This window comes from Solanum lycopersicum, chromosome 1 (assembly GCF_036512215.1).
Source record: "Solanum lycopersicum chromosome 1, SLM_r2.1".
Taxonomy (NCBI): Eukaryota; Viridiplantae; Streptophyta; class Magnoliopsida; order Solanales; family Solanaceae; genus Solanum; species Solanum lycopersicum.
In genome coordinates, this window is record NC_090800.1 from 90,260,462 (window position 1) to 90,286,768 (window position 26,307).

Here is a 26,307-nt window from a genome sequence, read left to right on the forward strand (position 1 = left end):
CATGAAGCCAAATGAACTTATCTACACAACGAGAGAACATCAAGCTTTTTTGACAATATGTAGGAGTTCATTAACAGTAGAAAGATGCAACAGAAGACTCCAATCTTGGATTTGAAGAAAAAGAAGGATAGAAGTACACAATTCAAAGTAGCTTAAGAAAGAGTGACACAACTCTAGTCTATAATGTAACAGAACTTTCTCCTTCACGGAGAACTTGAACCCGTAAGTGAAGGTCTTTGTTGCGCTTTCCTCTTACAAATTCACAAATACAATGGTCATTTTTCTCCACAAGGTTCCATCTACATAAACTGCGCCATCCACCTACAAGCCATATTCTACCGTCCTTCCACTTGTTGAGTTTCGTCACAAATTCTCTGCCAATAGAGTCGCGAATGGTCATACTTGAAGGCAGTTCAAGTTTGTAGTCCTTTACCACATCAACCGGAACATACTGAATTGGGAACAAAGACTTTGTCAAGTAAGAAATGATATAACGATTGAACTACAAAATCATTCACGAAATAGTGAAAATGATTATAATTACCAGTTGATCTCTCCTCTTTGATCTTATTTTTGCTACAAAATAAGGATTTTTCGGCTGTGTTGCACGTCCACTTTTGAATATATCTACACCAAAATGGTCGTGACGATTCCTCACCTTGCAAGCAAAGGCTGTTTTGCATCTAGATTTAGTTGGTTTGGTTCATAAACAAAAATCTCATGAAACACAAATATCTACCCATGTAATTTTACAATTTTACTAACATGAATTTAAGAATGAAAGAAAAATTTTAACATGTACCAAAAGTATTAAAAAATGAAATTTAACTTTATTCCAAAAACTAAAACAAAAAGCACCCTTAGGCTTGTTTCGTTAGCCTTTCGAACTTATTATCTTAAACATTTTATATGACTTGAAGATGATCTCCAAATATACAAAGATTTTCTTTTTTTAAAAAAAAAAAAAACTTACTAACAAGAAAAAAGACGATACAAAAATATTAATTGGTGTTTACCTTTTGATCGTAGCGCCTCTTTCTTATGTGTGTTAGTTCTTTGATTCTCTCCCTCATCTTCTTCTTCTTCATCTTCATCGTCTTCTTCTTCATCTTCCACGTAACATGCTACCTTTTTAGTCTCTTTATATTCCTCGTCCTTATCCTCGTCCTCATCCTCGTCCTCATCTCGTTCTCCCATGTACTCCACATCGTTATCGTAGGAAGAAAAACTATTACAGCTATCACTAGCCCAATTCTTCTCTTTTGACTCTCTACTCTTTTGATGTTCAACAATCATTTCTTCCGCTTTTAAACCTCCAACTCCGTTCTTTTCACATTTAGTTCTTCCAAGTAATTTAAAGTCAAACATTTTATTTCCATCATAGTCAAAAAAAAGAAAATCTCCAACCTCTACACTATTATCCTCAATAAATTTCTCCCATCCATATTGAAAATACAAATTTCCTCCGATTTTGTTCACTCCTACAGGCCACATATTGCCAAATCGATCCCTAAGGTTAATTTTCATTGGTAATTTTCTATTCTTGTAATATGTAAAAGATGTGGGAATTTTCTGTGAAAAAACATAACAAACAAGTAGAATAACATCAATTTTTTTTTCATCATGTAGAAAAATATTTCAAAAAAAAAAAAACTTACGAGCCTCTTTCCACTGTTTTCAGGAGAGAAAATCTTGACGAAGCCCTTTTCCATCTTCTCTTTTGTTGTCAAACTTTAAGAGAATAGGAGAAAATACAAAAAGAGAAGAGATTATAAGAAGAAAAATAAAATGAAAATTCTGAGTATTGTTCTCTTCTCAAGTAGTAAATGCAGAAGAGAAAGCTTTTTCCTCATATGGAATACTATTAATTTCAATAATTCAGTCAATATACAATATTTGATTTTCTCTGTTTACTTTTAATAATACACAGTCAATATACAATGTTTTACTGTGTGATTCATGACAACATTCTCTAATTTGAAAAAATTATTCTAAAAAAGACCAGACACTCATTAATATGCTCTTGTCTATAAAAAGTATAAAGACACCACTCCATATGAATTGTTTGGTACAAAATTTGTAATGCAAAATTTAGTAATATTTGGTTTGTTGCTTCTCACCGTATTTTGTATTCGAATTTAAACTCTATAAAAATGTTTCTTTCCAACTATATCTTTAGAATTTTTCGTTTCATGTAATCGGACCAAAGTAGATAATTATAGGACAACATTATTTTTTATGGTCCTCTAACTAGATAGGAGAAGAACAATATTATTGTTATATTTGTTATCTTCTCACTTGAATTATTTGAAGGTAAATAACTATCATCTTAATAAATTGATCACTAACAAAATTTTAATTTCAATTTATAAAAGGTAGAACGTCTAATTTAAAACCCTAAAAAACGATAAAAAATAGTAAAATTGAACGAACCATCTACGTTTACACATAAATTACAAATTGTAATTTTAATATATATGCAGCTTTATAAATTGTTCAAAATACAAATAATTAGAAAATCACTTATAGATCAATATATAAAACATTTAATTAAGATCACAAACGTCATGTAGTTTCTCTTTTCCATTAGTAAATGTTAAACAACTCACAATTCAAATACTTCTTGATTTATATTGAATTTATTTAACAACAAACAACTCTCTCTAAATAGTAAAAGTTTTAAGCTAATTTACTCGAATAAACTTACTAATATAGATATAAAATATAGAATTAAAAAAAAATTAACAAATTGATTAAAAAGAGTTTCGCAATATTTTTATCTTTTCATCAATTAATCCTGAGTGCGGAGTTAAAAGGGTAGAAAAATTGTCAAAAATTCTAAAAGGGCATATTAATTTTTTTTTAAAATCAAAACGGTAAAATCGCTCACGATATAGCGACTTGTCGTCTGAAAAAGAGAAATCGCTGCTATTAAATTTGGTTTTTTAAAAAAATAATAATAATAAATTAAACAAATCGCTCCATACGGAGCGATTTTCAAAATCAAAAAAAATTATTTTTTTTTATAAGTCGCTGCTTCTGCAGCGACTTCTATTAAAAATTTTAATTTTTTTTCTTTTTTGCTTTACAATTGGTTGAGATTGAAAAAAGAAACAGATCAATGAAGAAGATGAAATGTGGTAATATATATAGTTATGATTTGTAATTTCTAATTTAGTTTAACAACTCTAAAATTTAGCTTCTGAATGGAACAAAATCCGTAGTAAATAAGTAGAGAAGCAAATAAAAGTAAAAAATAACCAAGAAAAAAACTGATTAAAAAATAGTAATGAATAATGAAGTGAAGAAAGTAGAGTAAAATGTTTGGAAAAAAATAAAACAATTTATAAATCTGACCTTGCTTGGTTTATTGAGAAGACTGCTTAATTTGATGCTTTTGTGTTGAGATAAATGGAAAAAACTGAGAAAGAATATAGAGGAAGGAGATGGTGGACTTCAATGATATAAATATAATTGTTAATTAAGTTTTCAAAAAAAAAAATTAAGTGTAAAACAAAAAATGTGTTAATTAAGAATTTATTTTATATAAAATAAAGCAAAAAATAAAAAAAAATTAAAAATTTTAATACTTATAAAAAAAATTATTTTTTTGATTTGAAAATCGCTCCATGTGGAGCGATTTGTTTAATTTTTTTTTTAAAAAGCAAATTTAAGAAATCGCTGCTATTGCAGCGATTTCGCTTTTTCAGAAGGCAAAAGTCGCTAAATCGTGAGGAATTTTACCGTTTTGGTTTTTAAAAAAAATTGATATGCCCTTTTGGAATTTTTGACAATTTTTTTACCCTTTTGAGTCCGCACTCAATTAATCCTACTATATTAAATCTTATATTATTTGACCCGAAATTCCTACTACATAAAATTAAATATTACCACACATAATACCTGTCGTAATATACTTCCTACCAAATGATCCATTATGCATTTATTCAACTACTTTAAAATAGCAATTTTGGCATTCTATTTTCTTTTAAAAGATATTATAGTACCATGCAAAGTTGAGCTAGTAATAGAAGTTTGATGCTATTCTCTTTGCCATAGTAAAGATCTTTTAATTTTGATTAAAAACAAATATAAAATCTTTTAATTTTTTTAAAATAAAATTTATATATTTATAACAATATAGAAAATACTATAAATCACAATAAATAATAATTTAAAATATTTAAAAGGCATATTAAAAATTATACAAACAAAACTTAATTTGAATATCAAGATAAAAAATATGTCACATAAATTAGGAGAAAGAAAATAACAACGATTACTAAGACATATTGTAAAAAAATCAAAGAGACAAAAAATAATGTTGTCATTATTGTCGAATGTCGAGGAAACAACAAATAAAATGAAGTTGTACGGTACAAAAAAATTGAAGTAAATGTTTTGATATTCTAGTAGATAAAAATAATAATTCTAATGAAAAATATATCAACTTTAAATTTTGAAATTAAAAAATAAAAAAATCTCGTGAAATATAATGAAATATTTAAAATAATAAATAATTAACAAAGATGTCCCTTGATTTATAAATTTTAGATGATAAGAGGGTATATATTTTGTTCGGTGAAAATTATAGTTTTCAATTATTTATTCGAAGTTAAAAGGCCAATTTCAGAATCCATCAATTATGCTATAAAATGTATAATAAGAACTATATGGTAATGAATAACTTGAGTTCTACAGAATTTATGTTAAAGCAAGGCAAAGGTCTTGTTGTAGACACCACAAGCTATGTTGAAAAAGACAAAACTTAATTTTTACAGTCAAATTAAGGTAAAGTTCTATTTTATAATTAAAAGTTAATGTCATAAAATACGTGACTTAATTTCTACAAATTTTATACCTAGTAAGGTAGAAGTTTAGTTTCTGAACCATCAAGTTATGTCGTTAAATGTATAACTCAATCCCTGCAATATTTACAGAGAGCTGCATAAAAAAATTTGAAACTTATATTGAGTAATTAAATTATACAAATACTAAACAACTTATGTCGCACAAGTTAAATACTTATAGAATTTATTCCGAGCAACTTAGGTCATATATAAGAGTTATTTAGTAAAAAAAAAATTCATTAAATGAGTAGTAAAAAAAAAAATTAAGACTACGTAAAGATCACCATACTGAAGGAAAAAAAATTAAACACTACACTGAAATAGAAAGAGGAGGATGCTAGAAAGAGTGAAATATTATAATTGTAATGTATAATTTTTTTAAATATAGCTATGGATGTTAGATACATAGTATACATTACTATATCATGTACTAAACTTCTTCTTTTTTTTTTCAAATTAATGAGGGATAAAAGTAAGTTTCAGTGAAAATATTTAAAATTATGTAATCAAACTAATATATTGCATATAGTCATAAAATAAATTTCTTTAGTCGAAAATGAACAAAGAAAGAATTCTTAAAGAATATAATGTATTATATTATTTTTATATTAGGCGTTGCTAAATGGTGCGGCTATATATGGTTGGCATTTGGCTTCTTCTTTGTAAATTCTAAAACCCTATAAAAACCCTAACACGGTCCGACCCGAACCAGTCTCACTCTGCCGATGACTTCCGCCGGCCTGCTCCTCCGTCGTTCTGCCCATAAAATTGTAAGATGTTTGTCTTATTCTCTTAGATCTTTCATATTCTGAGATTTTAAATCTTGTTGTGAATGGTTTGATCTTACTGTTTCCGAATTAAAAAATTACAAACATTTTTTTATTAAATTAAACATCACTTCAAAGAGGTTGATTTGTGTTATGGATAGTTATAGCTCTGAGTTTATGGGTAAAGAAATAAGAATATGTTCGTTCTATTGTCTCTGTCTGTGGGAGATCAACATTATGATTATAGAGATTGTCCGGTGAATTACATTGAACACAAAACAGATGGGACCATACACCCGTAAGCAGACTCCACTGTTATGAAAAAAACTGAACACTACTGATATTTTAAATTTTACAGTCAATGGTTTTAGCTTACTATATCACGTTCTTGATTTGAAATAAATATCCCTTCTTGATTTCTTGAAAGAGTTGATTTTTGTTGTTGATTGCTTAGCTCTGAGTTTATGAGTAAAGAATGTGTTCTATTTTCTGTGGGAGATCAAGATTATGGTTATAGAGATATTCCGGTGAATTACATTGTACAGAGAACTGATGGTACTATACACCCACAAAGAGACGCCACTGTTATGGAAAATAAAATAAACTCCAAAGGTTAGATTGCTTAATATCTTGTAGTAGTTCCCAATGTTTCCCCTCAAATTAGGAAAACACTATGTTATGATAAAACTTAACAGACCTTTTCTCCAAAAGAGAGAGAGAGAGGAGAAAACTAAAGAAATCTACAAGGAAATGAACATCAACTACTTTAAATCGTATGTCAATGGTTTGATCTTACTATTTCCAACATGACCTCTTGATTAAATTAAACATCCCTTCTTGAATTCTTGAAAGAGTTGATTTGTGTTATTGATCGTTTATCTGTGATTTTATGGCTTGTTATTGTCTGTGGGAGATCAAGATTATGGTTATAGAGCTTGTCCGGTGAATTACATTGAACAGATAACAGATGGGACTATACACCCTAAAGAAGACGCTACTTCTATTTAAAAAAGTATATACGGGCAAGGCTAGATTGGCTAATATGTTGTAGCTCTCAATGCTTCCCCTCTGATTAGGACAAGTCCTCGAATTTAGATGCTACGGAGAAACTTAAAGAAATCTCCAAAGGAATGAAGATTGACTACTTTTGCCAATATTGAATGGGCTTTGAACAGAGTGGGAGTGAAAAGTTGATTGGTTTGAAAAATCTTGCTAGTAGTTGCTCATTTCCTAGCTTTTAATTATCTAATCTTTCTCCACTATGGCTGTTCGTTTACTTGTGCAGTTTGCTTCCAACACCAAGCCTTCATGGTGCACGTCACATTTTGGTGCTAAATGGGCTGGTCTAGCTAGACCATTTAGGTATGCGGTTTGTAGCATTTTTTATTCTTTTCATCTTGTGCGGATGCATATGTTTCTCTGTAAGCTTAATTGTCTTCCGTTGTAGCTCTAAACCTGCTGGAAATGAAATTATTGGTATTGACTTGGGAACTACCAACTCTTGTGTCGCTGTGATGGAGGGGAAGGTAAGGATTATATTTGTCGAAATGCAAAACTTTTGTTGAGATCATTTCTGTGATACTTATGATGGCTTTGGTGGATTATGTATATTTCCTGATGCCCTTGTTTATGCAGAATCCTAAAGTCATTGAGAATGCTGAGGGGGCAAGAACAACTCCTTCTGTGGTTGCGTTTAACCAGAAGGGAGAACGACTTGTTGGTAGTCCAGCCAAGCGCCAGGCAGTGACCAATCCTGCAAACACACTTTCCGGGACCAAGCGTCTAATTGGTAGACGCTTTGACGATCCTCAAACACAAAAGGAGATGAAGATGGTTCCTTACAAGATTGTGAGAGGCTCAAATGGAGATGCTTGGCTTGAAGCAAATGGACAACAATATTCTCCAAGCCAAATTGGAGCATTTGTTCTGACAAAGATGAAGGAAACTGCAGAAGCCTACCTAGGGAAATCTATTAGTAAAGCTGTGGTCACTGTCCCAGCTTATTTCAATGATGCTCAGAGGCAGGCAACAAAGGATGCTGGGCGAATTGCAGGTCTTGATGTGCAAAGGATTATTAATGAGCCTACTGCAGCTGCACTCTCTTATGGTATGAACAACAAAGAAGGTCTTGTTGCTGTTTTTGATTTAGGTGGTGGAACTTTTGATGTTTCAATTCTGGAGATATCAAATGGTGTTTTTGAAGTAAGTGAAATTTGTGATGCTCTCTAAAGCTGTGTATCTTCCTGTGTTTTCCCCTGTCTAAACTCATCTAGCTACTTCCACCAGGTCAAGGCAACCAATGGTGACACATTTCTAGGAGGAGAGGATTTTGACAACGCATTGTTAGAGTTTTTAGTGAGCGAGTTCAAGAGGACTGAGGGGATTGACCTGTCAAAAGACAAGCTTGCCCTACAAAGACTTCGAGAGGCAGCCGAGAAAGCTAAGATAGAGCTTTCATCAACATCTCAAACTGATATTAACTTGCCGTTTATCACAGCCGATGCATCAGGGGCTAAACATCTGAATATCACACTGACAAGATCAAAATTTGAGACATTGGTGAACCACTTAATTGAGAGGACAAGGAATCCTTGCAAGAATTGTTTGAAGGATGCTGGAGTATCTTTAAAAGATGTGGATGAAGTCCTTCTTGTTGGAGGTATGACACGGGTTCCTAAGGTTCAGGAAATAGTTTCTGAGATTTTTGGTAAAAGCCCAAGCAAAGGTGTCAATCCAGATGAGGCAGTTGCCATGGGAGCGGCACTTCAAGGTGGTATTCTCGGTGGCAATGTTAAAGAGTTGCTACTTTTGGATGTAACTCCGCTATCTCTCGGTATTGAGACATTGGGAGGTATCTTTACTAGGTTAATTAACAGGAATACCACCATTCCCACAAAGAAAAGCCAGGTGAGTTTTTTGGATAATGGGATCTCCTCTTGATTTTACTATTGTCTTGTCTCGCCTGGTGTTGTACTCCTCCCATCCAGGAACTATAATTTTTTTTCCATATTAGGAAATCTGACCATTCTATGTTCATACAAAAATTTCAAGGATTCAAATTCACTTAAAGCAAAACATTAAATTTTGATGTGGTTTTTCTTGTGAAAATTACCTTTTGGTACTACTTTTATTTTCTTCGGACATCGGTAGTATGATTTTTTATTTTGTCTATGGTCAAATATGGATCTTGGGAAAGATGACACATGTCTGTCCTGGACTTCTATTTCCAATGTATGTTTTTTTGTAGTGGTTACAGTGTGCTGCTTCCTTTTGTATTTCAGGTGTTTTCTACTGCTGCTGACAACCAAACTCAAGTGGGTATTAAGGTATTACAAGGTGAACGTGAAATGGCATCTGATAATAAGGTCTTGGGTGAATTCGAACTTGTAGGTCTCCCTCCGGCGCCAAGAGGCATGCCTCAGATAGAGGTGATGTTTGACATAGATGCAAATGGAATGGTGACTGTGTCCGCCAAGGATAAGGCTACTGGCAAAGAGCAGCAGATCAGCATTCGGTCATCTGGTGGTCTGTCGGAAGATGAGATAAACAAGATGGTCAGGGAAGCTGAGATGCATGCGCAGAAGGATCAAGAGCGCAAGACGCTTATTGATATCAGGAACAGTGCAGATACTACCATATACAGCATTGAAAAGAGCTTGAATGAATACAGGGACAAGGTCCCGGCAGAGGTGGTTACAGAAATTGAGACAGCTGTTTCGGACTTGAGAGCAGCAATGGGAGCTGAGAACATTGATGATATCAAGTTGAAACTTGATGCAGCGAACAAAGCTGTTTCCAAGATTGGAGAGCACATGACTGGTGGCGGTTCTGGTGGTGCCTCAAGTGGTTCACAAGGAGGAGATCAATCACCACCTGAGGCTGAATACGAGGAAGTGAAGAAATAATTTTTTTTCTAGGCAAAGCAGAGGAGCGTCTATAGATCTACTCTCCTTCTGAAAATGAAATTCATTTTTTCCAATACCCATATTCTAACTCGCAAAAATGCAATTGTGTTGACATCTTTTCACTAGAGATGTATGATTTTTGGCGAACGACTCTATTTATTGAAATGGCACTTTGTTGCCTCTTGGTGCTTTACACGAATTCATCAGCTGAACGTGTGGTTGATGTATAGACATCGTTAATTTCTTGGTAGATTTTGAAGAACATCGGTGAAATATTGTACTTGTCAGACTTGTTTGAAGCTCTTCAGACAGAATAATTGGTATCCGAATGCCCAGAATTGTGCTCGGAGTTTGAACATATTCCTCTGAAATGAATGCATTGCAAGCTTGCTATTGTCTCTAATCATTTGTGAGTTTTACGTATTATCTTTTTGTTACCCCCACTTAACACAAAGTTATTCGTGCAATGTCTCAATATTGATATTATCCGATATAGGATAGTCCTTTTCCATGTTGCTAGAGAACTCCGATTTTACAAGCAAATTAATGGTTTTTCCTGAGATTTTGTGTTCCTATAGTAATTTTTCTTGCGGTTTAAGTGTCAAAAAAAAGAACTTGTTGATCAGGGAAATAAATTTTTGGAGTGTATTGCTGGTGAGACCATTCCTTATATTAAAGAACTTGTTGGCTCTCTTGTCTTTTTGGCAACAAAGACACGTTGCTTACAAGAGGGCTCTCAGGAGTCACTTTGTAGGATACTTGGCCAAAGTGTGATCTGTTCTCCCTCAAGTAAGTTTTTAGATACTGAGACGAAGAGGCTGTTGCTCACCTGACACATCGTATGAGGTCACAATTTAACCAGGGTGAACAAGCATTGGGGATCGCATGCAGGCGAAATTCCCGAGAATGGCTGAGATGTTCAGTCGACTGCCGTCTCACTTAGTTTGAAGTTGGTTGACATGAAGATACTTAAACTTTAACAAGCCTGTGAATTGAAAATATAAGCTTAGCACGTACGCTTCTAGTTATTAGTTGAAAATAAATTCACAAATTAGTGCCATTATTAACTTGTATGAGCTTGTACATCTCTTGTATGAATCTTCTCTAGGATCTTTTTCACTTGTCTATTAAACATCATCTCTTCCTCCTACTCCTGCAGCATCTTACTGCCGTTGGGCAAGAAAATAGTTTGCACTTACCCAGGAAGATATGTGCCTTTGTCATGTTGCCAGTTTAGCTGTTTGCAATAAGTGAACTTGTGCTTTTTCTCTAGTTGGTCTTTCCGTAAGATGTATTCTGTTTAGCAGTTCACCATCCATATTTTTGTCTTGCCAGCTACCTGTTAAAGCTTCGTGAATCATCTACTTGAAGCTCCTGAACTAAAAGAGTGATTTGAAGGTGCTACAGAAGTTGGAAGTCCTGATGTTTTGCTTCTTGCGTTTACTGTACATGAAAAGCTGGTGTTGAAAATAAAGAGTTTGGCAAGCTTCTGCCTTTTCTATATAGCACCAGCAGGCTACTAGACTTTTTCACCCTCCTACCTTGAAAAGGTTTGAGGGGGGGAGCCTTGGAGTAACTAGCTAAGTTATTGTTACATGCCCAGGAGGTCATGGGTTCGAGTTTTGGAAAAGACTCTTGCAGAAATGCAGGGTAAGACTGCGTATAGTAAATCCTTATGGTCCAGTCCTCTTCGAACCCCGCGCATAGCATGAGCTTAATGCACCGGCCTGGAAAAGGTTCGTTCATGTTTTAATCTTCTGGTTTTTCGATGCACATGATTCCACTTTCTGCCAGCCACGAGCATAATGTATAGTATTCCTTGGTAAATAATCTTTGACCTGATAATTTTGTACAGATTTTTGATCCCTCACCAGCTTTTAATCCATAAAGAAACAAATAGAGGCTGCAAGGATAACACAGCAGTAGAAGACACTGAGAATATTCTAGAGAGAGTTTTGTGAAGTTATCATTGAAGGATCTCTTCTTTTATCATCTCATGGCCCGCTTCATGCACTTACAACATCCTGTCTTACAAAGATGTGCTATTCAAAGCCAGCCAACACTTTTTTTGACAGAAATGGCTGAGCGGGTCAAGCATGATGATGGTAGAACAGTGGAAGTTAGTGTGGCTTTACAGAAATATAGCAAAGGCAAATTTGATTACATTAACAAGACAAAAACAAGTAAATAGTCGATGGCTGAAATGAGTCTCTGTGCATGCTTATCATTCAGAATTTGGTTCACATGTTCCTCGATGAAGGTCTTGCTTCAGAAATTGGTTCCATAGAAGATAAGGATTCTGTTGGAGCTTTAGGAACCTTGGAATTTAAAGGTTGGGTTGTAGAGTCACTTCCCAATAGCTTGAAGCATCTTAATCTGGATATAAGGTTTATTCTCTTCAACTCTTGGAACTGAGGTGACAACTTTTAGATTGGAGAAGTGTAGGTTGCCTATGTTTACCATTTCAAATGCTCTTTCTAGGATGAGCATTGAGCAGCTAAGCTACTGCTGTGAAAATTCTCGAAGAAGTGTTTTAGTACCTCATGTTGTGTCAAGTGGTGTTAAAGCTAATGATCTTGGAGCTTATTTCATGAGATTTCTAACCACATTGTGGAACATTCTTTATGTCTCAATATTCAGGTCCTTGAGCTGTGATGATGAAGAAGCATTGAATAAATTGCAGGATATGGATTCTCAGCTCTGAAGATAGGTGAGAATTTTTGTTGCTTGATTTTTTAGCACCCTAATAAGTTGCTAGCCTACGCCCTAGTTGAATGTTTCTTGTGTCTTTGCTTAACCAGAGTCCCTTGCTTTAGGCCTCCCAATTCTTTTTTGCTGTTGGATAACCTAGCTCCGGCATTTCTAAACGTGCATAGTTTGGTCTGAAATTCTACAGAACAAAATTTGGGGAATCCATCCAGCTCTCTGTGATCAAGCACAAGAAAGGTAATTGATGCTAAAAGTCTCACCTCAGGCGGTTTCATGTATATTTAAAGGAAGTACTTCTGAAAAAGCCAAGTTCTCTTCTATATCCTGAATTGCTTTTATAGATTTAAAAATTGAGCGACATTGACATTGATGATCATACAGCAGCTTCAATTTTGACAGGATGTCGCTGCTAACATATATGTTTGTGGAAAACATAGACTCCCTGCTCTGCAAGCAGCTGAACGAGTAAGATAGGTCATTTTTAAAACCAAGTGGTTGGAAGTTTCCCATGTGTTTAACAGGATTTGGTAGTAGATCATCCTTTGAGTCACTATCACGAACAGAACAAATAAATGGCTTGACTTGCAATCTCACTTCAGTTGGTGTTGGACTTGGGATTTCAACCAAAGGACCAAACTGTTGATAAATGGTATTCTCCTACTGTTCAATCTTGTAGTTTGGTCTTAACACTTTCTTGTATAATATAATTTGTGTTGGGTGGTGGCACCTCATTGACTCTCCTATGAGTTTATGACGTATAAAGTCAGGCCACTGTAAAAACTAGTCGCCACACCACTTTAAAGTTGGAGTTCAACTCAAGCAAAGCAAGTCTTTTTAAACACATCTAGGTATATTGAAGTACTAACACTTTTTGAGGATCTGAATCAATATTCTAAACAGTTCATTTATCTGGCTTTGTTCAGTGACTCAGATAATGCCACCATCCGGATAACTATTCAATTTGATGACTTACATTTTGTGTGGACCTATGTTACTATAGTTAGCTGGTCGATTTTTCAATTTTTTGGCTTTATACTACATTAGTGCAAACTTAATACATATGTATGTGGCTGTGTATATTTCCCATAAAAATGTACACATGGGTAGATTTTCCGTCGAGTCCGTCATTTCTGCCATATTTGGATCCTTCACGTGAAAGGAGATAGTTTACGTCTTTACAAAAGAAAGTTTCTACCAGCACTTGTTTAAGTAATACTGTAACTGCACAGCTACCCATTAAATAATACAAGTACCTAAGAATTTAAATATATGAAAATAATTGTTCGCATACACCATTCTCTTCAAACACGTTGAATGCTTTCTTAAATCTTCATTCTGCTCTCAGGCCAAAATAAACTATTCCCAATCATTTTAGGGTCGATTAGAACATGGTTAAGCCAGCAACTTTTAACATATTTGCCACATTTCTTTTTTCTCAAAGCTGTTGGCACAATTAGTGGCTGGTCAACCGACCAACACAATGTACCACAAACAATATGTTTTAAGTTGATGGAGCTTGAAACCAAAGAAGTAGAAAGTGTCATGTGTTATCATCTTCAAGAAAAATCAAATATTTAGTGTAAACCAACTGTACAAAAGGTGTCTTCTCCTCAACTATCTATCTACATATCTCACTCTCATTAACAGAGGGACCATCTCTAAAATTCCTAAAATTGTGATCCCTAACGCCATAACTTCTCTGCCATCAACACTACAAAGTTCCCTGAGCTTTTTGATTTTGCCTATGTCATATAAGCAGATCAATTTTTCTTCCTAGGTTGCCCATGTGTTTACAAACAGCTGGTTTTCCCCAACTTATCAGAATTCGAGTCCCCAACTTTATACCTCGATAAAAGAAAATTCAGCAACAGCCTATGCACTGCTTGAATCAACAAATCTCAAGAGTGTGCATCATCAGCATCAGAGTCACTTCCGGATGAACTTCCTGAATCAGAATCTGCATAAGAAACTATGTTCAATTAATCTGCTCTAATTGAGTCGCAAAAAATATCATTTTTTTGCATTTGAAGTAGAACATATACCACTAGAAGAGGAGGAGCCACTGCTTGAGCTACTAGAACTACTAGAGCTACTACTACCACCACCACCACCATTCTCTTGATCCCGCCCACCACCTTCATCCTTCTCAATTTCTACGGGAGGAAAATGGGTAGCTGGTTCATCATCCTCTATCTCTACATCCTCTTCACCAACATCACCCTTCTTGGCCTTTTTGAAGGAATCGTTTTTCTCACTAGTAGTAGGCTGCAAAAGAAAACGCATTTGTTAGAACTTCCAATCAGAGAAAAGCACAGGAGCACAGAATGTGCTCATCAAATAGATTCAAGATAAATGCAATATAGCATTACCCCATCTGCTTCGGCAACGGATGTAGTTGCAGCTGAAGCTGCAGCACTGGCGGATGGTGGTCCCAAATTGTTCATCAAGGCTTGCCTCTTGGTTTTGCTCACCATCTTCTTCCAATTGGTCACAAACCGATCAAGCTCCCATAGAGTCTCGGTGTCAAGGGCCTCAATGTCGAGCTCAATCTCATCACCGTCTTGGGCTAAATGTTCATTCCTCTTCCTTATAATCTGCACCAACTGCGGCATCTTCTCTTGTGGCAAACTTTGCAACCCAACTCCTAATTTATGCTTTTCCTCCATATTCATCTCTCTTTTATTTGGATCCTTGGCCCTCGGTTTAGGTTGCTTTCCCATAGTAGGAACTTTAGCAGCTGATTGAGGCTTCGCAGCTGGTGCCCTCACTGGGGACGGAGTTGACAATGGTGACTGCTGTCGGGCTGGTGGATTGGGTGGTGGCACTGGCAAAGAGGGTGTTGACGCACTAGAATGATTTTGCATCCGCTCTTGCTTCTTTGAAATGTTAGGGACTGGGGTAGGTTTGGGTTTCTTCACTCTCTCGGGAGTAGGTATGTGATTCCAAGAACTCCCCTGCAACTCATCTACAGGGTGATAATCCCGCCTGCCGCCTTCAAGCTTATTCATTTTATCCTGGAGCGGTCTAAACATGTCCTCAAATCGTCCGAGAAGCTGCTCAGCGAAGCCATTAACTTGATCTGTTTTAGGGTTATACAACAAGGCATTATTGAAAGTAAGCCTAACATCAGCAGCAAATTCAAAAGGGGAAGGGTAAAAATTCTTAGCCAAATTTGATTTAACCGTCCCCAAATCCATGGGTCGCTTAATAATTTGGTGGTAATCATGAAGACCCAAGGCTTCAGCATCAACAGGGATATTGAAAATCCACCCATTTTTGTGCTTCATCAGCTTTGCCAAAATCTGCCTACATTCCTTCATCATACTTTCCGTTCCGATGGCCTTCACACCATCCACACCACCTGGATTACCAAAATTCCTATTTTCAACTCCGTTTGGGAGCTTCTTCAGATCCTTACTGGATCCGGAAGGGGTAGGCCGTTTATTTCCAGATTGTTTCTTCGATTTGCCTTGAGATCTGGGGTTGGTGGTGCTCAATTGACCGGATTCGATTCGATCCTTGAGGTTTCGGATCTGTTCGACCTCCGCCATCAGCCGACTCCGTAGCTCATTGACCTCGGCTTTGTTGTAAGAGACGACGTTAAAAGTCAAATATCCTCCGAAATTCAGGCCGTCAACGTTGGTCGTTGATTCAATCGGCCGTTGATTGAACGAGTAGGCATCATCAGACGCCGTTTGCGTCACTGCTGGCGAATCATCCATATGCCGACCATTAGAGGTGTGATGGAATTGCTTCTGCTTCTTCTTAGGGTTAGGGTTGTGATTAGGGTTCAGTTGCGTATGAGAATAAGGGGTTTTCCCCATGAATCCACCACCTGCACCACCAGACTGAGCCCAGCTAGATTCATTCCGGCTAGCTAAGACGGCGGATGCCATGAATTACACCGGCAAATCTTAATACCGGCGTTCGTCTGGTGGAATTTATCGTTATCAAATGGTGTTGAAATCATGAAATTAAAGAGGTACGTGACAGCTACGCGCCTGCCGGAATCTACCGAAACTCCACCCGACCTTCAATTTCCGGTTTTAATCAACCAAAGAAGGAAGTAAAAAGAAAACTCTATAAATGTTGGAACCCAAATGAAGGCAAGGGTTTGAAGGGATTGAGCGAGGAATGAGAACGAGAGGGCATCGCTTCTTAAAGGCGATGAGATCTGCCCGTGCGAACTTCGGGCAGATTCTAACCCGTTGATCACACCTCGTCTTTTAATCTAACGATGTATAAAAATTTGTTTGCTGTCTGAGAAACTGACCGAGACAATCTGTCATCAACGGCTAAGATTTAAGCAAATACACACGTGGCGACAGATCTGGGGTCAGTTGAGCAGGGGTTTAAATAGGAGATTTTTTTTTTTTTTTATTTTTTAAAAAAATTGAATGATAAGGAAAAGTAGAAGAGAGGGAGGGAGGCGTTGTAGTTTGAGTTTGAAGTGAATTTGGGTCGCATGTGTCCTGAATTTAGGGTTTTTGAAGGGAGTGGGACCCACTGATAATTTAAAACGGGGGTATGGGGGTGGATGACGTGGCAGAGGGAATACACATGAAGTCGTGAAAGAGAAGCAAAACGCGCATAGATGAAAGTGTTGACGTGTCAGGAAGATACTGTCAAACAATGGAAGCTTTGTTTAATGTTTTGTAATTTTTGCCCATCAACCTTTTAAAAGCCGACTTTCCTTTTTCCATAATTCCCACTTGTACCCCTCTTGAGAAAAAAAAATATGGAATTTTTGTTTATATTTAAAAATTTTGAAGTGATTATTAAAGCTTTTAATATAATGAGTAAAATTTAATTTCTAAATTAGATAATGAAATATTTTAAGATGGTGCGTTAATAAATTATAGAAAAGTAGAAACAAATATAGAATAGTGATTTTCATATCCTAAATGTAACAACTCAACTTCTGATGAATCGTTTTAATTAAACATCTATGAAATCATATTTTATATATTTATACATACAAGCTGCTCAAATACTTTGTTTAGAGAACTCCTTAATAAGAACATTTTTCTGTCGATAAAATTTTATATTATACGAATATGAATAATCGAACTGTAACATGGAAAAAAAGTCTTGGTACTTTGTTTCCTAATCCCAAACAATAAACAAAGAGGGTGATCATAATTTTTTTAGGCACCAAATTATATAGTGGTAGACAATGAAGAGGGCAAAGTGGGAATCCAAATACTTGAAGGGTGTAAATGATTAAAAAAATATATTTTATCACCTTTTTTGGGTCCTACAAAAGAGTAAAGACAACTAAAATTAGCTAATGTATAGGTGGCGTCACATTCTTTACAAATATAAAAGGTACCCCCTACCCCTACACCCCACTACCCCACGTCTACCTCGCTCTCCTAGAACCTTCTATTATTACCATTACAAATTTACAAATCCAGATCCAATTTCTCTTCTTCACATACTTTTTTTCATTGCAAATTCCCAAAATAAACTTCAGTTTTTTTTTCTTTGTTTTCTCCGATGAGGGCATTTTTCAACAGAAAGCTTTTTAGATCTGTGGTCTGGTAGTTTTCCGATGATATCTGAGCTGATCTGGTTGTCCGGCAGCAATTTTCCGTGAAAGACTCGCCGGATTTTTGTTCCCGCCGGCGAGGTAGTTTAGTTTTGAGTTGCAGGCGGCGTTTGTATGTTTTGGTGAAGAGAATTAGGGTAAGCCGGCTAAGATAGTAACTGGGCCTTGAGTTGTTTTTGGGCTAAGAAGCCCAATTGACAGCTGGAAGTTTGTAAGGTCCAGACTAATTCTAAAAAAATATTATTGGTTCTGTTTGTTTTGTTTTTTTTTTGTTGAAAATTTCTCCTTTATTATACGCACAATTTTTACGTTTTTTTCTAACAAAGAAATTTGTTCAATAACTAATTTTGCAGAAATCTAGTGAAATGGCTGAGATATAATCTAACCAAAAACTGATTTATTTATTTTTTTAACTTTGCTGTGTTTGGTAGGGAAAAATGTTGAATATGGAAATATTAGAAAGATTTACACGTATAAGAAAAATATACGAAATAAATTAGTAATAATAACTAAGTTTATAAATATTATTTGTTTCTCTATTTACTCTACTTGATTATGGTTCAAAACACAATGAATTGATTGATGCTTAAAAGTAAATGGCATCGGTTTGATTTTTGGGGTGATAACAAATATGAGAAAGTGCATTTTTTGTCACATTTTGTTCTAAGTGATTCTTTTTATTAAAAAATACAAAAACAAAAAAGGGGGGGTGAATGTGTAGATAGATTTTCAGTCCTGTCTACGAACCGACTTCACACACAATCTTTAGTTTTAGTGAAGTTGCATCATATAATAGGGAGAAATTATGCCCCCACGTATTTCACACGTATTTGCACCATTTATCTCTTTTTTTAATTACTCATAATGTTTTTTTGACTCTTATATAATTAATGCGTGGAATATGTTTCATCTACGCTCGAAAAATATTATTATTATTATTGTTGTTATTATTATTATAATTTTGTGGCTTATACTAAAGTTGTGGGGGATAACATTTTGAGGAAAAGATAAAAATAGTCTCTTCTGTTTATGTTAAGGTTGTGATCCTTCTGTTTTTACGTGGAGCATTAATACTCAGATTTGTAATATTGGTTCATTTTTTATCCTTCTCTAAAATTTTATTTATTTTTACTATTGATTTTATTCATAATCTACGTATGGTATGTTCAAATAATCATTTTATTTATTTATTAAAAATAACAACTTCATATGAAAGAATGTGAAAAAATTTATTTTGTTTAATAGAAATCGTATTGCAGGTAAAGTCGTGAGCGTGAGATTTATAACAATAATTTCACGTCTGAAGAGGAGGCGGGCGCCCTCTAAGTTGACCACCCTACCCACTAATGCACTATGAGGGGGAAGGCGAACGGGAACCGACCGAAAGCGTGAGATTTATAACAATAATTTCACGTGCAATAGTGTAATTTTTTCTTTTCCTGCAAATTCATATGTTAAAGTTTTTAGTTTACTTTTTTGTGAACAAAACAATGTGTTTTTCTTATTACATTTTCTCAAATAGAGTTGTTATTTTTATTATATATAAAATGATTGGACATTCTTTATATAAAATTTTGAACAAAGTTAATGTTAGAAAATAGGTAAATTTTTATGAGAGGATCAAAAGTGCACTAGTATTACAAACATGAAGACTATTAATGTTTCATTTAAAAATTCAAGAATCACTTTAAGCCTTAGCCCAAAGACGAGGGATTATTTTGAGCTTTTCCTCTAACATTTTAGTTCATTCATTGAAATCCTGTAACATTTATGTCAAACCAACTTCCTGATTGTTTCTCTGATCCAATTATAAAGATTGTTTGCTAACCTAGAACTAGAAGGATGATTAGATTTATGATCTGTCTAAGAATAAAATTAAGCAAATAAATTAATCTATTTTACCAAATCCAAATCATGCTTTGGCATAAATACCAAAATATATTTGTTCTTGTATAGTAATAGAAGGATGAACAACTCAAATGAAAATCCAAATTTCTTTTTTTCACGCCCTACCTCCAACGGATCAATAATATTCTGACTTACTTTTTCTTTGGGTATTTCTCATAAATATAAGAAGCTCCAAGTCTACTATATTGGCTAATATTCCATTGGGTTGTATGTCATGAAACTTCAACATATACACACAAACTACCACTAACTAATGTAGCTATAGCAGGACTGTCTAACAATATGGTAAAAACAAATTGAACAGTAAAAGAAAATTAAGAAAGAACAGTAAAAAATGAACCTACTTAGAAAAAGTTATTTCACCAAAATCTCACTCAAGGTCACGTGTTCAATCAAATAGAATCAATATTTCACGATCACATGTTCAATCAGTCACCAATATATGCGTCAAAGGAAATCAAATATTGCGATGAATTATCTGCATTACACCTCTAAACAGGGGAGATTCTCAAAGGGTAACGAAAACACGAGATGATGAATTATCTGCATTACACCTCTAAACAGGGGAGATTCTCAAAGGGTAACGAAAACACGAGATGCTTCATGTATACATAATATATAACGTATGAAATCCGTTACACTTTTATTCATCACTTGGAACAACACTCAGACTTAGGACAAGCTAAATACAGAGGAAAGGATCCCAACAGCAAGAGTCAAGGAGGCAACAACAACATAAAGTTGCCAAGCTGCAAACAAATCATAAACATATTAAAAGTAATAAATAAATCGTATCACATAGATTAAAATCGAAACGGAATATTTACCAAGCCTCGAGTGAACCTGATTGTCTTCTAGGGGGAGCAGCAGTATAGGTATATATAGGGGGTGCCATCACTGGAGGTCCCTCGTAATAACCTGTTACAGTAAATAAAAAAATTACACTATACTTTTTTTTAAAAAAAACATTTGTTAGCTACGTGCAATTTAGCTTATTTCATTGAATTTACCTGGAGCAGGGTAGGGATAAGATGTTTGCTTTGGTACTTCACTCATATTTTTTGAGTTAAATATGAAGTTTTAATTTGGGGAAAAAATATGAACATTAGAAAAAATGTTGTATTTATATTGTTTGAATATGTTGTGTCACGGTGACACCTGGGTCGGTTATTCATGACAAACGATTATTTTATTATTATAAGCGGCACAACCATATTATATAAAATCATAAATACAACAACGTCACTATTTACTACTTTTATGGATAAATACGATCTATTTTTTCGAGTCCAGAGCCTAAAGAATATAAAATATTAATAAAAATTTTGAAACGAATTATAAAATTTTATGTTAGTTAAAATGGTAAAATCGCTATAACAATAGCGATTTCCTCCTCCGGAAAAAGTAAAATCGCTGATACTGCAGTGATTTTGCAAAATGTGATTTTTTTTCTAAAAAAAATCGTTTTTTTCTAAAAAAAATCGTTTTTTTAAGAAAATCGCTGCCCTAGGCAGCGGTTTTTTTTTTAATTTCAAAAATGTTGTAACACCGATTTTGCTTTTTTCGGTGGAGAAAATCACTATTGTTCCAGTGATTTTATCATTTTAATTAATATAAAATTTTATATACCATTTTAAAATTTTTATTAATATTTTATACCCTTTAGACTTCAAATTTCTATTTTCGTGTTTAAACCTTAATTAGCTTAAGTTTGCATTCTAGGATGAATGAAATAATAAATAATTATATATAACCACTTGGTGTTAACATTGAAATTGAAATTACATTGTCATGCCAAAAAGAAAACTTCCTATGATATTATTTAAAACTACGTACATACAAAATTTACTTCGAATATTTTTTTCTTATGTACGTAGATTAGTTGATCTATCTAGCATCTTTGTTATTTTATCTTGTTTATACATAAAATTTAATCGATTATCTTAATATTATCTAAAGTATGTCCTCTAATTAGGAATAAAATATGAAACACGCGTTAAAATATTTCTTATTTCTTCTCGATTCGTGTCAAAAAGTATTTAAGTAAATATACATTCCCTAGTTTAACATTGCATGTATTTAGAATGTGAAGGAAAATGGGGAAGGAATTTAAAGATACACGTACATATTTGACAACCCAACCAAGAGAATAATTTTTTTTTTTATAGATTCTTATTGAAATTTTTTTCGCATTATTACTTGATGGACATTGTTAATGGGAAATTCAATGGGACAGTTTGTAAATGCTTATTAAAATGAAAAAAAGATCGAATAAATGTGCGACACATGATTAATGCTTTGCTTCCTGCTTAGTTTTGTTACGTTAGGCTACAAAATACGTGTTCTCGAAAAGTATATTTTTTTTTTCTATATCTCAAATTATGTCGTTAAATTAATCATATGAAATATGAAAAAACTCTTTTGTTTTTTCCACTGTATTAGTAATCTTTCCTACTGTCAAAATTGTGGTGAAGTTAATTGTATATGTTCTTTCGTCCTTAATTAAAAAAAAATTAATACAAAATCACTTTTAATAAAAAATATTTTACGTAAATATACTTGAAAAAAACTTTCATTTTGATATGTTTGCGTTGATTTGGGCCTTTTTATATGCTTAATTGTGATGGATTTACAAACTGGCTGTGCAATAAAAAGATTTAGGGAACAGAAAAAGGGGGTAGGGTGAGGATATGGAACTTCAATTTTGGCTTTGTAGTTTACAGTATTACATCCTTCACATATCTGGTGAAGTCAGTCAAATAATTTCACTAAAAAACATTAAAAAAATACGAAGAAAAAAAGCATATCAATAGAGCTGTCAAAATGGGTTTGATCTGCTAGGCCAGCTCAACATAATTCTTGAATAAAAGCAAAATTATAGAAATACATACTTTTGGGTTCATTTATTTCTATTATCTCCTATTACTTTTTTCTAATTGTATCTGAGTTGCATATTAATGTAACTGAACCACTATTTAATGTATTCGAGTCGATATTTAATGTATTTGAACTACATATAATGTATCTGAACTAATTTTCAATGTATTCGAGCTACATATTAATGTATCAGTGACACTATTTACTGTACCCAAACATCATATTAATGTATCCGGACTTCAATTATTATATCCGGATTTTTTAATTTTGAAGGTACTAGAAATTTATTAAGATAGATTGTAATTTCATATTAAAATTACATGAGATTTATGTAATTTTCACTGATATAAATGGGGTTGGACTCAATTTTTTCGGCACATCTAGGCATAAAGCTTTAGCGTAGCTTCATTTGGCCCGCTGGCCTCGTAGGCTCAATCCGTAAGCCTCGGAGCCCAGCCCGCAGGCTGTGAATTTTGAAAATATTTATTATATATATTTTTAATGTTTTACTTATTAAGATTTTGTCAATAATTATTTTTGAAATATCAATATAAAATCAAAATCATATTTTTTTCATATCTTTTACATTTTGGGGTCATTATCCTACTAAATTTTTCTTATTAGCCCAAGTTCATTGTTCTATTATAAATCTTTGACCTCTCTTATTTTTGTTTTTATGCCTAATTTTTCACTTCTTCTTTATTGTCTGTTCATGATAATGCTCAGATGAATTTTATGAATGTTGTATATTTTGTAAATATTCATTGAAATATGTGTAATTTATGAATGAATTTATATATGTATTGTTATCGTGTTCATCGGACAACAATGTTCGTATCTTTTCTTTGAGGAAAATGTTGTTCCTATTTTGATTGAAGAGTCGATCCGTTCCTACCTTGGCCAGCTTAATGCTAGATTGAACTGTTATTCTGTAGGCGCTATAATTAAAAAAGGTTAAGTCCCAATCAATTTAACTCATTAAGTTTGAGTTGGAATGAATCGAGTCAGCTCATTTTGACAACCCTACACACAAGGAAAGACAAAACAGCTATAATCTATTTCATATTCATTAAAAAAAATTATTATCAACCTCGTATAAAGATATTCAAAAATTAATTTTATAGCTAAAAAATTAAATGAACCCTCGTGCTCCAGCTTGGTGCCGCCCGAGCTTCTATATATTGTACATTACTATTCAATAAGGAACCAAGTCCATGGGTTGTGGATTATTAAATTCTAATTTCTAAGGTAGACAACCAAAAAATAGATGAAATAGAAGTTCAATGATTCAAATCAAAAAGATTATTACAACAATATAACTCCTAATAATAGTGTTCATAAAGAACTTATTCACATTATACAATTCTTATACATTGGTATATGTACTACAAATTAAAGCAAAAATAAAAAGGTGACCTTAATAATTAATTACAAGACACAGATTACAGAGGGATCACAGCAACACTCATCTAACAGGCAGCAACAACACAGAGCTGCTAGACTGCAACAAATCACAACACAAAATTAAAAAAATTCAAAATAAGAGAACCACAAATACCAAAATTGCATTCTCCCTCCCATTCGTAATTTATTTTATAATCTTTTGAATTTTAAAATTTGAACAAATTTATCTTTAATTATAATGCTTTTATGTACTTTTAAGGGTGCGTTTGGTATGAAGAAAAATATAAATATCTTTCAATCTTTTTATGTTTAGTTGGGTCAAATATTTTAGAAAATATTATTCAAATCAATTTATCTTCCTCAAATTTAAAGAAAATTAATTTAAAGAAAATAATTTTCTTTCAAAATTTAAGGAAAATATTTTTTCAAAATACATTTCAACCTCCCCCTACCCACCCAACCATACTAGCCCCCCATTCCCGCACCACTCACCCCTTCCAACCCCGCATCCACACCTATTAGCCCCCAACCCACCCCCTACCCCTAAAATAAGTTTATTTTTTAAAAAATATTTTCAACTTTAAGATTTCATTTTTTACAACAACCCTCCGCCCAACCCCACTACCACTTCCCCCCCCCCCCCCCACACACACACAAATAAAAAAAAAATTAATATTATTTTTAAAAAAATAAAATCAACTTTAAAATTTAATTTTTTCATTCCTACCTTCGAACCCCCCACCCCTACCACGCAAAAGTTTTGAATTTGGCAAAAGAAATTCAACTTCAAAAATTATTTTCGTCTCTAGTAAAAAATAAAAAAGATTTCTCAAAAACATTTTTCATTCAAAAAACAAACAATAACATATTTTTTCAGAAATATTTTCTACTCGTCCACCAAACATAAGAAAACAAGTCAAATATCCACTTGTTTTCTAGGAAAACACTTTCCTTGATACCAAACACACTCTAAATATTTCAAATTGTCTATTATAGTGAGTTATATTTTTGAAAATTTAAAGATTTCGTACCAAAATCATGACCAAACTTAAATTGGTTGACTATAAAAATTTAAATTGTGATACATAAATTGAGCCAGAAAAGAGTTTAATTTATGTAAATCAAATTGCTTACCATCCTTCAAGAAAACCTCTATTTTTCTGAGGAGGAGGAGGAGCAGCATATGTTGGTGGTGCCATCACAGGAGGAGGACCACCTTGATAATACCCTGTTTATAAATATTTCACAAACAAAATTAATCAAAGAAAATATTGATATGCTTAACAAATTATTATTTTTTCAAAAAAAAACAAAAATCTAGGCAAATTTTATTAATTTCTTAATATCAGAAAGATTGTTTCTAATAAACAAACCATAATCTAGCCAGCATACACAAAATAAATTTGAAAAATGAATCATGTGTTATTTTTACCTTGACCTTGAGAGGGATATGGATAACCATATTTTGGTGGTTCATTCATCATGTTTTGAAAATTAGTAACTCAACAGAGAAAATTAAAGAAGAGAAACTTGGTATAATGGTATATGAAAACTACAACTTTGGAGTGGATTTATTCTTATGAATATATATATAAAATAAATAAAAAAAGATAATGTCAAAAAAGCTTTTGATGAGAATATGATTCCTTTCATTTGTATTAATGTTTATTAGGTACTACTTTAATTTAGATAGAGAAAGGAACCAACTAGAGAAAAAAGGAAGAGTCTAGAAGGAGGTAAAGAACAAATGCACCTGCTTCCTTATCTTTGTAACATTGTCAAGAATTGCAGCTCCCATATAAGAGAAATTTTATTTTTTTTGGTTAAGTTTTGAATAATTTATGTATATATTCAATATAAATATATAATTTAAATTAAAATTATTGAATTTTGTCGAAATTATAATAATCGCACTTGCTCTGCCCCTCCCAAATACACAGAAAGAAAATAGCTTGATGTTTATTGTTGTTGCAATCAATGTTCTGTGCTAGGGTTTGTTGCAACTTGAAACTCTATCTATGCAAACCCTCACAATTGGGGCACACATTTAACATAAAATAGAGGTGATCGGATAGAATATAGTGTAATCTTATTTTAATGAGAAGGATGTTGGATTTTTTTTTTAATAGAGTAGAATGTTTAATAGATAACGGGGTGTTTGATTATTTGAAAGTTTAGATTTGTTGATATTTACCGAGTAATTAGTTGTATTTTAATAGTTTTTGTTTTTGATATCTATTATTTTAGATTGTTTAGTGAGTTTCAATCATATTTTTATTTGTTGTTATTGTTTCTTTTTCTTTTTATATAGTTATTCGACATTGCTTTTCTTATAA

The 26,307-nt window shown here is 33.4% G+C and overlaps 3 protein-coding genes and 4 long non-coding RNA genes across 8 annotated transcripts; 3 read left to right on the forward strand and 4 right to left on the reverse strand.

Moving 5' to 3' along the window:
• Positions 1-2: 2 nt before the first annotated feature.
• Positions 3-3,400, reverse strand: LOC101250170 (B3 domain-containing protein REM20-like). 2 transcript variants are annotated; one of them, XM_019211857.3, is made up of 5 exons: positions 3,358-3,400; positions 1,659-1,731; positions 1,017-1,572; positions 545-672; positions 3-451 (listed from the first exon to the last, which is right to left on the reverse strand). In XM_019211857.3, exons 2-5 carry the CDS (start codon positions 1,710-1,712, stop codon positions 179-181), a joined length of 1,011 nt encoding a protein of 336 aa, XP_019067402.2. In that variant the 5' UTR covers positions 1,713-1,731; positions 3,358-3,400; the 3' UTR covers positions 3-178. The 2 variants fall into 2 exon arrangements, with proteins under 2 accessions (XP_019067402.2, XP_004231373.2); XM_004231325.5 differs by lacking the exon at positions 3,358-3,400 and having other exon boundaries at positions 1,659-1,907.
• A 1,983-nt stretch (positions 3,401-5,383) lies between these two features.
• Positions 5,384-9,925, forward strand: LOC101244620 (heat shock 70 kDa protein, mitochondrial). Its single transcript, XM_004230497.5, has 6 exons — positions 5,384-5,620; positions 6,903-6,979; positions 7,065-7,143; positions 7,253-7,819; positions 7,904-8,524; positions 8,899-9,925. Exons 1-6 carry the CDS (start codon positions 5,576-5,578, stop codon positions 9,520-9,522), a joined length of 2,013 nt encoding a protein of 670 aa, XP_004230545.1. The 5' UTR covers positions 5,384-5,575; the 3' UTR covers positions 9,523-9,925.
• Positions 9,926-12,097: 2,172 nt separating this feature from the next.
• Positions 12,098-12,764, forward strand: LOC138338706 (uncharacterized). The gene is made up of 3 exons (XR_011211870.1): positions 12,098-12,232; positions 12,419-12,468; positions 12,631-12,764. It is a non-coding gene; the product is annotated as an uncharacterized lncRNA (long non-coding RNA).
• A 649-nt stretch (positions 12,765-13,413) lies between these two features.
• LOC543627 (PSTVd RNA-binding protein Virp1d) lies at positions 13,414-16,351 on the reverse strand. The gene is given in 3 exon segments (NM_001247445.2): positions 13,414-14,188; positions 14,274-14,496; positions 14,601-16,351. Coding segments are annotated over 3 exon segments (1,809 nt in total). The 5' UTR covers positions 16,128-16,351; the 3' UTR covers positions 13,414-14,129.
• A 1,233-nt stretch (positions 16,352-17,584) lies between these two features.
• On the forward strand, positions 17,585-19,354 carry LOC101251336 (uncharacterized). The gene is made up of 2 exons (XR_182388.5): positions 17,585-17,998; positions 19,042-19,354. It is a non-coding gene; the product is annotated as an uncharacterized lncRNA (long non-coding RNA).
• Positions 19,355-20,131: 777 nt separating this feature from the next.
• Positions 20,132-20,794, reverse strand: LOC104645396 (uncharacterized). The gene is made up of 3 exons (XR_739193.4): positions 20,701-20,794; positions 20,518-20,608; positions 20,132-20,439 (listed from the first exon to the last, which is right to left on the reverse strand). It is a non-coding gene; the product is annotated as an uncharacterized lncRNA (long non-coding RNA).
• Positions 20,795-23,831: 3,037 nt separating this feature from the next.
• LOC101248521 (uncharacterized) lies at positions 23,832-25,740 on the reverse strand. The gene is made up of 3 exons (XR_182382.5): positions 25,404-25,740; positions 25,106-25,199; positions 23,832-24,068 (listed from the first exon to the last, which is right to left on the reverse strand). It is a non-coding gene; the product is annotated as an uncharacterized lncRNA (long non-coding RNA).
• Positions 25,741-26,307: the final 567 nt, after the last annotated feature.